The sequence below is a fragment of the Notechis scutatus genome, chromosome 3, assembly GCF_049901735.1.
Source record: "Notechis scutatus isolate UNSWTSFEM ecotype Mainland chromosome 3, rNotScu1.2, whole genome shotgun sequence".
NCBI lineage: Eukaryota > Metazoa > Chordata > Lepidosauria > Squamata > Elapidae > Notechis > Notechis scutatus.
Genome location: NC_142011.1, coordinates 14,865,688 through 14,877,010, shown reverse-complemented (window position 1 = coordinate 14,877,010; position 11,323 = coordinate 14,865,688). Strand labels below are relative to the sequence as shown.

The 11,323-nt window shown below is 39.9% G+C and overlaps 1 protein-coding gene across 1 annotated transcript in view; it reads left to right on the top strand.

Moving 5' to 3' along the window:
- Positions 1-460: 460 nt before the first annotated feature.
- The window catches only part of EDN3 (endothelin 3), a 36,714-nt gene continuing 25,851 nt past the window's right edge, over positions 461-11,323 (top strand). Inside the window, exons 1-2 of the mRNA XM_026664849.2 lie at positions 461-1,207; positions 2,508-2,781. Coding sequence (XP_026520634.1) covers positions 1,156-1,207; positions 2,508-2,781 — 326 coding nt within the window. The 5' untranslated portion in view covers positions 461-1,155. The remainder of the gene's footprint in view (positions 1,208-2,507; positions 2,782-11,323) is intronic.

Here is an 11,323-nt window from a genome sequence, read left to right as displayed (position 1 = left end):
GATATCCTGGATGCGTATCATTAATTAAGCCTACCTATATCAGAGATGCACATTGAAACAAAGCCTTATCTGGCTTGGTTTAACTATAGCTTGACTGAGCCATAAATTCATGAAATGCACATCTGGTTTAATTTTGGTTTATCACCCTGTATGAATCTAGTTATGAGCTATTGTTTAATCTTTTGCAAATCTTTTACATGGCGGAATATGCTACATATTTCTATGTAGTTTACAATTTTGCTAGTTTTGTGAACTCAGTCAATCGTTGAGTTCACAAAAGCATGGCTTAGCTTATTTTAGCTTAGTCTGGCTCTGTTCGATGTTGTAAACTCAACCTATATACTTATAGCTGAGCGGGGCAGCTCCAATGTTTTCCACTGAAGCCTTTCGACAAATCCTTTTAGAGAAATTCATTTTAGTCTTTCGCAGGGGCACCCCTTGAGTCCTCGCTAAGGGACACGCTCAGCCTCGACGGACCTCAGCACGTAAAAACCGGCCTAAGGCATAACCAACCAGCACCAAGACCTCTGGGGGAACCGCGCCCCATCTTCTCCCGGGGTTCCCCGCCCACAGCAGAGGGAAGCGCTCCCTTGAAGTGCAGCATTGCGCTCGCCGCGCAGACTCTCGCTTTCGGCTGTGGTTGACTGGTCCCGTGGTCTCGGCGTGGGAGCAGCGCGTGCCGGCTCTTCTTGCCTCGGCGTCTCGCGTGGGTCAAGTGCCGGAGGAAGCACGATGCGACAGCCTGGACAGACGAAGCGATAACAGCCAGACGACCTCGCTTGGAAACGGCTCTATGCTCGACGGCGTCTAATGGAAAAACAAGGGTCCAGTTTAGGGTCGGATTGAAGGCTGCCGAGGAAGAGAGAAAGGAGCGAGAAAAGAGCAGGCGAGCTATGGAGTTAGAGGTAGCTTTGTCCCGTATTTAGACTAGCTTACAAAAAAAGGGGAAGGTGGAAGGAAGGCTTCCCCGGCGTTTCGAGACTTCAGGCACTGAGAAGACCTGGGCGCGCGTGGCAACTGAGAGTCAGCCAGGAGAAATTTGACGCGTTGCAAATATTAACTGGATTTGGATTTGTGTTTTATTTATTTATTTTGACCGCGTTTCTCTTGCTCCCGGAATTTACTGCAAGTTGAGAAGCTTGCAATCTGGATTTCATGGAGCGGGGATTCTTGATACTGGTTGGACTTACATTTCTCTCGAGCGCAGGTAAAACGCAAAGAAAAATAACTAACCAAATAAATAAATAAAGAGTTGCGTGTGAGAAAGATAGATGCCTATGTCGCCTGAGGATTTCTGATCCATTTCTTGACAGCGGTTAGCCGCGCGAAGAAAGGTTGCTTTTTCACCGCGAGCCTAGGCAAGTTGGCTTGGAATTATTTGCCCAAAATACGGGCTCCTGTGTTACTGCCTGGAAAACGGGCATCAGAGTGCAATCGTGCAGGGCAATTCCAGATGTCAATTGCTTCGTAAATAAAGTTGTTTCGGGCCTCGGAGAAATCGAGGCATCCCGAATAAACTTCTTTAAAAACAATGACATAATTATAATAATTTTTGATGTTTTTGAAGCATATAAAAAGACAAGATGCTGGATCGGACAGAGAGATTGTAATGTCCGAAATCACATTTCTAAAGCCATCGGTGAAAATTTTGAAAGCTTTTTAGTAGCCAACTTTGTTAAGGTTATCTATCTTTTATCCCAATCCATCCCAACCCAAAGGAAATATGCAGAAATACATTCTTTTTTGTTCTGCATGTCAAGGGAAAATATATTTTTCTCTTGGTGTATAGAAGGAAACAAAACGTTTTCTGCCTTGAGTAAGAGAGTTGAAGGCCTCCGAGGTCCCTTCCAGCCCCATGATTCTATAATACTTCTTTCTGCCAAGGGAAAGAGAGATCCCTTCTTTGCAAAGCTTTATGTTGCTGATATTATATGTGGTGGCCAAATCATGTTGTTTGGTTCTAAAGAAAAGATAATCCAATTTCTTTTGCTAGGAGTTGTGATCGTGGAGAGACAGACTGTGAAACTGGCACCTGAAAATCCTAAAATAAGAACTAGCCAGCAGCCCAGAAATGATAAAAAAACAGTCTTGGTTGGAATTTGGAGGTGGCAGGCCTTGCAGGCTTGTTATGACAGTACCTATCTAGAGTGCTTTGAAGATGGAAAAACATAATACTAACATTTCTAGCTGAGTTTGTTTGAATGAAAAAGTGCTTTCAGGATTCTGGGTTCCCTTTCTTGAGAAAACTTCTTCCCCAGCTTTCATTCATTACCGTGAACTCGAGGTGGGGGGGGGGGCATTTGAATGGTCTCTGTTCAAATGTTGCCTGGTGATTTGTCACAGTTGTAATTCGAGAAGTTGAGAAAAAGAAATCCAAACCTGACACCACTTACTTTCAAGATGTGGCACTAAGAGTTTTTGGACTGCTTTGCTAGGAACAGCTTCAACCTAATTTGGCCTTTTTTTCCCCCCACCCCCACTTCCCCCCTGCCCTCCACAATTTGCAGGTTTCTCGCTATCCACCTCTCATCCCCTGCTGCTTCCCAGTGTGAGCAAGAGTAACAGCACAGGGCTGAGATTTCTGGGGCTCTCAGCGAGAGTCAGCAAAGAAACCAGCACAGAACCCGGAAGGCTGAATTCAGCTACCAGCTCCAAACTGGACAACATGGCTGACCTGGGGGAGGTCCATCACAGAGCCAAACGCTGTACTTGCTACACCTACAAAGATAAAGAGTGTGTTTACTACTGCCACCTGGATATCATCTGGATCAACACCCCAGAGTGAGTGGGGACACTCTATAGGGAGCTGGGGCAAAGGGATAAGTTGGCATGTCAAGCAGGAAAAGGATCTTTCTTTTCCTCAGAAGTTAATTTTGTCTCATTTCAGCATGGGAAGTGTTGTATCTAAGAGGATAAAACCACTTATGTAAGTTTCTGTTTCCAGGGGAAATATACTCCCAAATTCCAGATGCTGGGCAAGAAATACTTTCTGGAGAAGTAGAATTGGTTAAAATTGTATGAAAAAGATTGGGCTTAATAGAAGCTTATTGCTATTTATTGGGTTTGCTCCACCTTTTCTATAGAAGCTCAAGGAGGCATTTATATATATATGACCCAAATATATATTGACAAAATTTGGTTATCAGATTAGTCTTCCTAGTCCTAGTCCAGTGACGATGAATCTTTTGGGCTTGGTGTGTCTAACTTGGCTTTGCTGACCTGATGGCACCCCCAACCCCACCGAAAAAGAGAAACAACCCTATTTGATAGTTGCCTAGAATGTTCTTCACAATAGCCCTGCTGATCTCTCCTGCTCAATTAAGGACTACTGGCTGGCTATCTGAGGAGGTGATTGAATAGTAAAATACATTTTGCTGCATTTATCCCTATGTGGAAAATACTAACAAAAGTTTTGACCCATGTTCAGTGAGATATAGTCTTTGTTCACCAGCAGCATTTCTGATGACCCAAGGGACTCCCAGCGATCCAGATCCAGAGAGTGGTCCACAGAGGTCATCACTGGACTCTCATTCCAGGAAACAGAAAATAATCATTTGTTCAGTGACTGTTCAAAGTTAGGATGGTGCTGAAAAAAAAAAAGGATACTCGCACTTACCACCATTGCATTATCTCTGGGGTCACATGATCAAAATTCGGGCGCTTAGCAATCAGTGGACATTTATGATAGTCAAAATATCTTAGCGATCTCTCTCTCTCCCATCTCTGCCCTTTTGGCCATCCTGCACAGAAGGTGGTAGTGAAGAGGCCTCTGGCCATAATAGGTCTTTTACTACTTTCTCATCATCATCCTGGGGGAATGGTGGCACCAGGAATTCTGTTGTTGCTGGATTTGTCCCAGGCTCTCACCTCAACTATGAGAGGATAAATAAAGTAGGAGGAAGGTCTGCTGTATGGTTTAGATTATTTAAGTTGGTCTGTGTACTTGATTTAATGTTTTAGCTGTTTTATGTTCTTTCCACTGGAATTGGGCAGCCAATAAGTTTAAGTAATAAAATATATTAATACAGCCTGCTCTTCTCTTTAAATGACAAGTCTATTTGTAAGATCTTTTCACAAACTGCATTTTAGCATCTACTTTTAAAAATGTAACAATACCAGCAATTTGCAAATATGAGTCTTGTGTAAGTCTTGTGTAAGTCTTGTGTAAGCCAGGACTGGCAGCAGCATCACCCAAGGCTACCTTGCATAACATATGGCATATACATATTCCCAATGGCAATACATTTTTTATTTATTGGTTATTTATTGGTTTATTGGAATATGCAACATGATTAATGAAATCATGTAGCCAAATAGCAGTAATATTTGCCTGAAATGCTGAATTCATTAAGTGTTAATTCTTATTAGGTGTGGGTTTTGTTTTGTTTTTAATATAGCTTAGGATGTTCTGCAAATTCAGTCATTTGCTTAGTTTGTTTCAAAAGTGTAGGCAAACTCAGATAATGGGTTTACTTTACTTCATTAATCAGGTTAACCACATGGGTGTGCAGCTGTTGAAGTTGCATTCTAAGCTACATTAGGGGATAAAGCCAGGATATTGTTTCTGGACTAGTTATGCTTTGTGCATATTCTTCAATGTTTGGTGGGGTTTGATGACATTATGCTCAAAACCCTGGGAAGCAGTGCAGTTTAACCTATAACAGGAGAGCTGTTTGGCCCCAGCCAAAATTTACTTTGCTTATTTATATCCCACCTTTATTATTTTATAAATAGCTCAAGGTAGTGAATATATCTAATATTCCTTCCTCCTCCTATTTTGGCCACAACAGCCTGGTAAAGTGAGAGAGAGTGAGTGGCTCAAGGATACTCAGGTGTTTTTATAGCTAAGGCTCATGGTCTTTTGGTTTCTAGCCTGATGCCTTAACCATCAGACCAAACTGGCATCCCATCAACACAGATCAGATAAGTTGAATCATACCAGTGAAGATTGAGGAATCAGGCTGAAATCAAACAGAAGCTGGTCCAATGTGTCATTTGAGGCTCAGAGTTAGCTGTTATAGTAGCCACCCTACAATTCCACATGTTTATATATGGGGCAGCTGGGAAAATGAGGTAATTCCCCAGTTCAAATTTCTCCTGTGTTAGAATCTCTTAGTACACCCTGCCATTTACTTGGAAGAGGGGTAAGGGCACGGGTGAGGAATGCACACAAAGCATTTTAAAGTGTTTAAAATGCAGAATAACAGGGAAATTGATGTCTGCTGTCTTTGAGGTGAGTTGAACTTCATCTCCCATAATTTCCAGGCACTGCATCCTGCTTGTGTGTACTCTATAATCCAAGGACTATTAAGGACAAGAGATTGGGGGTGGCTCTGCAAAGTGATACTGCTACTATTACTCCTGGTAGGACCAGATGCAGCTGATAGCCTCAAGGCAGTTATTATTCACTGCAGACAGTGAGGCTGCAGGTAATTGTATTATTGCTTTAAGCCACATGAAAATAATAAAGGATGCCTATAAGGCTAACAATTTAATAATATTCCCATTGTAGGCTAGATTCTTCAAAGAGTTTTTCTTTAAGACCTCAAAAGTATTCCTTCTGCCTCCTTTTAGAAATATTTCCAGAAGTTTGTTGAGATCTCACAGCTTTAGTTGGTTTATGAGACATACCCTGTCTTATGTTCAGAAACACAAGGCAACATACACAAGCCTTCTGCAACAAACCTGTGAAGTAGGTTGACTTAGATAAAGTAACTTTCCCAAAGTCACTCAAGAATCTTATAGGATTGAGAGGAGACTAGAAGTTGGGTTCTCCCACACACACCCTATAACATTGTTGGCTTTTCAAAAAGATTTATATCTTGTTTTCCCTCTGGGAGGTCCCAGTTTGGTGTAGTGGTTCAGGCACAGAGCTAGAAAATGGGAGAAGAGGAGTTTTAGTCTTGCCTGAGGCACAAAACCTGCTTGGTGACCCTGGGTCAGTTATTCTAGCGTAGTCCTAGGAAATAGACAGTGGCAAACTTCTGAAAAACTTTGCTAAGAAAACTGCAGGGACTTGCCAGGAATCAACACTGACTTGAGGGCACACACAAGTCTGAGTGAGTGAGTGAGAGACCCACTTCTTCTAGGAGCTCATGGTGGCCATTGAGCACTCCTTTCCTGCATCCCCTCCCCCACCAGGACAACAGCCCTATCAGCTAAGTTGGGCAAAGAGTGACTGACTTAAAAGTTTTCATCCATGGCTGAGGTGGAGTTTGAACCTATGTTTCCTCACTTTTAATCCAGTACCTTACCCAGATATTGTATAACAACGGCCACTTGACTTTGCCTGGAGCTATGCAACAACTTGCCAGGGATTGGGGCTGAGGTGCACCACAAGTTAGGACTCAAAGCCTGCCACAGGATTTGCACCCTCTTATCTTACATTCATGTTAGCTTCCCTCTTTTCTTTTTCCCACGGTTCAGTGTTTCTCTGAATGATATCTCCAATTATTCTTAGCTAAATATCATCTATCCTCCACTTTTCCTGAAAATACTGAAGATATGTGGCTAAAAATACTGTATGTAGGGGGGTACCAGGTTCATAAATAGGAATGTTTCACAGCATTTAATGCAAAGTGTTCTTTGCTATGCTAGGCCTTGCTGGATCTCATTTGTTGTTCACAGGGCTAGATGCTAACTGGTTTGGGGAGGATAGAGTGCAGATCTTTCAGTTGCAAAGTTTGAAGATCCTTACAAACCATAATGGCAAAGTTTTGTTTAGTAGTTGTCACTCAGGTCAACATGTTTGATTAGCACTGTGTACAATGGCTCTTTGCAATAATTTGGAGTAGGTCTGCAGTTCTCTTGTTAGGCCCTAATATATACTGGAAGTAATTGTTTAATTTTCTAATGTTTTTATTTTTTGGTCTGTGACCGCAAATAAATTATTATTATTATTATTATTATTATTATTATTATTATTATTATTATTATTATTATTATTATTATTATTATTATTATTATTATTATTATTATTATTATTTATTAATGTCTTTATTTGCCTAAGAGATCTGTTAATATTTGAGTGGCTTAATAAATTATCTTGTTTAAAATATGTAACCTCCTCTGAAGAATGCAGGAAACAGCTGAAACCTGCTGATCAATTTAAATCACTAATTCAAATTGGAAATTGGGATTTTATTTCCCAATATCAGGTGACAATTCTAGGATTTGTTAGGATTTGAATATTTAGAAAACCTTTCTATCAGGCCCCTTTCTGTATACAGTATCATATGGATTCTGCACTGCAGAACTGAATATCCATGTCATATTCTACAAATATGGTTAGAACCGGTGTCTAATCTATTAAGGCTGCGCAGAGCTTCATAACAGCCTCAGAGCTTACATAAGTGTGAAGTTATAACTCTACAGTTGTGTTGCAATTGTTGTTTGAGCCATTAAAAGGGAGTGGAGCTGTTCTTGAGTCACAGACAGATGATACATTTGTATTGCTGCATGTGCTGAAACATTTTTTGGGGATCATATTCAAAATGCTTCCAAGTCTACAATTGAACATGTAGATAAATGTTCGTTTCCATTAAAATATAGCAATGGAGCATGAAGGTATCCTCAGGGAGAAGAGATCCCACAAATAACCCATCTTTATGTCATTCATTAAAGGTGATAATCAGCACCTTGAAAGCACCTGAAATGAAACTGGAAGACAGTATAGTTCATATAAGAGTGGTTCAACATGGACAAATCAGGTGCCCAAAACTATGTGTGCTGCTTTATTCCGGATCAGTTTTAATTTTGGGACAGACTTCAAGGGCAGCCCCATATAGAGTATATTGAATTAATCTAACCAGGAAGTAACAGAATAACAGACTAGGAGATCTTCTAATCTAATCTAATCCCCTGCTCAAGCAGGAAATCCTATAACATTAACAAATGGTCATTGAAACTCTTCTTAAAAATTTCCAGTGTTGGAGCACTCACAACTTCTAGAGGCAAATTGTTCTACTGGTTAATTGTTCTAACTGTCAGGAAATTTCTCCTTAGTTCTCATTTGGTTCTCTCTTTGATTAGTTTTCATTCATTGCTTCTTGTTCTGCCATCAGGTTCTTTGGTTAACCCCCTCTTCTTTGCAGCAGCCCCTTAGATATTGGAACTAGACATACATAATTCTTATCACCATTCTTCATATGTTTTAGTCTTCAGTCCCCTAATAATCTCTGTTGCTCTTTTCTGCACTCCTTCTAGAGTCACAAAATCTTTTTAAAGTTGTGTTGACCAAAACTGGATGCAATATTCCAAGCTCTCTAGAATAGAATTAATGTCAGTTTTGTCCATTTTCTTTCTTCTTATTCTTTCTTTTTTCCCTATCCTATTTAGTTATTTCAATAGTTTTGTTACTGTATATGTAACTCACAAATGAAGCCATATTGCTTTTCAGGCTATAACTAATCTTTATGTGTTTGACAGTTAGAAATCCTTGGAAGAGAAACTAGATTTTTTTTTCATAAGATGACAGTTTCAAAAATTATCCCTGAAGAAAGATTCTTTTAAAATGTGTAGTATTTTTTTTAAATTTTTCAAGTGAATTAAAACCGTTTCTGGATAAACTACCACATGCCATCTTATCATATATATGCACATAAAAACCCATCTGCAAATAAGATGAGATTCAAATTTTTCACTAAAATATCTTGAAAAATGCACCACTCGTAGATAACTGACCCTCAAAATTTTTATATTTTTTAATTTTCATAATTGACTTATAATTGACTTATCCATGGGTGGTACTTTATTCATGGTATTTGGGCTAAAAATTTGAAGATCTCCTTATCCATGTATGGGCTTATGCTCAAATATATATATAAATTTTGAGTACTTTGGAGAACCAGCAAATACCACCTCTGACTGGAGATTTTACGGTATCCTTCCCCTGCCACGCCCACCAAGCCACGCCCACAGAACCAGTAGTTAAAAAATTTGAATCCCACCACTGCACTAGACAATGCTGTCTTTAGTCTGTGAAAACTGACTGGCCCACAGTCACTCAAGGAGTTTCTGTGCTTGCGAATCAACTTGAATCTCAGTCTTTCAGATGCCATTCTAATCCCTTAATTATGATGCCCAATTTGCCTGGAGTCTCTTGGGTTTTGTAGAGCTGAGGTACAATCATCAACTAGGAATTAAGAGCTAGCTACAGAATTTGCCCTTCCCTTCTTTAACCCCTCTGCAAATTTGCTTTCCCTTCTATTCTTTTTGCCATGATTCTGTACTATCTCAGGCTTCATAATTCCTACCAAATGCAGTCTGTATTTATTTGCCAATGTGAGCAGAGGCCATGCAGGTGGAATATACTGGACCTATAGCCCAACACATACCGAGAGCAACAGACTTATAATGGAATGCCTCATCACATATATTGAACAAAGTGTTCTCTGGATCCTGTCTTGTGAAGGGTAAATTTAATCCTGAATTTTCGCAGTATAGTATCATTTCAACTCTGTAACCACTACATTGTATTTGCTCTGTATGATTTCCGTGATTACATGTGTTGCTATATTCAAGTCATTCCAAAAGATGTAATTGCCTCCCTCTTCTTCATAGAAACTACTAATCTTCTGAGAGTGAGAACTGTCTCTGATTGGAAAGACAGAATTGGATTCTGTTTGGATCATGGATGACAATAATATATAGGAATTTGTTAGGATCTATCTTTTGGGCTCACAATATTCATACTATATATACTACCAAGCAGTGATTTTAAAGTAAATTATCTAGTAAGAAAATCCCCACTAATTATTTGAATAGATGCGAATTCTATATTTCTATGAGAAAAATAAAATATGCTATTTGGAAAAAGTAAATGACCAGAGTTGCAAATAGATGTAGATATTGTTGCTAAGTAGCATAGATACCTTGAAGATTAATAATTGTTTGGAGTGGACTGTAGCTACCCTAAACTTCTCTTTTGCTATATGGCAAGAAGAAAACAGAGAAGTATGTGTGTACATGTTTGGGTATTTCTGTGATTTATTCTTACGAATGAAGTGAATATACATGTCCCAGGGTAATGTTGCAGGATCCAATCTGGGTTGATCACTGCGACCAGAGGTTTTGTTTTGTCTTCTAAGGTTTTAGACTCATGCTGGAGTCCATCTTCAGGGAACTTCTCTCTAGATGTCTTCTCTCTGGCTAGAAAGGAGTTTCCTGAAGATAGGCTCCAGGATGAGTCCGAAAGCTCGGAAGAAAAAGCCTCTGGTCCCAGTGACTGATCCAGATTGGATCCTGGTTTATTCTGACTTGAGAGAATGTTAGTACCTGCATGTAGGAGATCAAATAGTTTTATAAACAGGGCACCTTATTTTTTTCATGAATTTTAAATTATTTTAGCTAATATTAATTCATATTTTTGTCTTGGTGTTGTCTGTAGCTTCTGGTAGATATAAATACCCACATAGACACAAATATATGAACATGTAAGTATGTGTATACCTTTAATGAGGGAAATCTCCAACACTGGTTTCAGCTGGAATTGACACTCCTGAGTTGGGTTGACAAAATTGGGAAAATAAGGATTGCCCAAAATGTTTATAATACTTTTTGGTTTAGTCTTCCTTTCTGGGAGGGGGAATTATCTTAAATTTGGGGCTTTCTTTCCTTCACTTAAATTCAGTAACTCTCAGAATTTTAGTACTACCAGAAAGATACTGCCTTTTGTCAGTGATAGCTATAGGTTTCTTTCCTTTGCTGCAGTGCTATCAGGGAAAGAACACAGGGAACATCATTTGTTGCTATTTCAGGAATAATCAAGTTAATTAGACTTTTTAAATTTGTTCATAGGTCTCCATTCTATGATTATTTTTGTGATCCTAAAATTCTGGTCTTTTGGGATGAAGCAACATAGAGATCATGTTTTTCCAATTAGTTGCTAAGATGTAAAATATAGTACATTTCAGAGTGCCTATACCAGTGGTGGTTAACCTTTTCGGCACTAAATGCTGAAAACGGAGCATGCGCGCATCGAAAAGACACTGAGTGCCAAAACGTGTGCGCTGGAAACCGGAAGTGCAGCTCCTGGTGCGTGCATGGTCACCTGGTGTTCTGGTTTCTAATGTGTATGTGCGCACAAAGACCAGTTGGCCAGTGTGCGCATGCGCACCAGGGAGCTGGTCTTCCGGGTTCCGGCACTCCTGCACATGCGAAGACCTGCTGGCCGGTGTGCATGTGCGGACTGGAACCCAAAAGAGCAATGGACAATGGTGGCATGCCTGGAGAGATGACTCTGCACGCATGCACACACACACACACACACTCACTTTAGTTCTGTAAAGACCCTTAGCAACAGGGATTAGGCAAAGTGTATCCT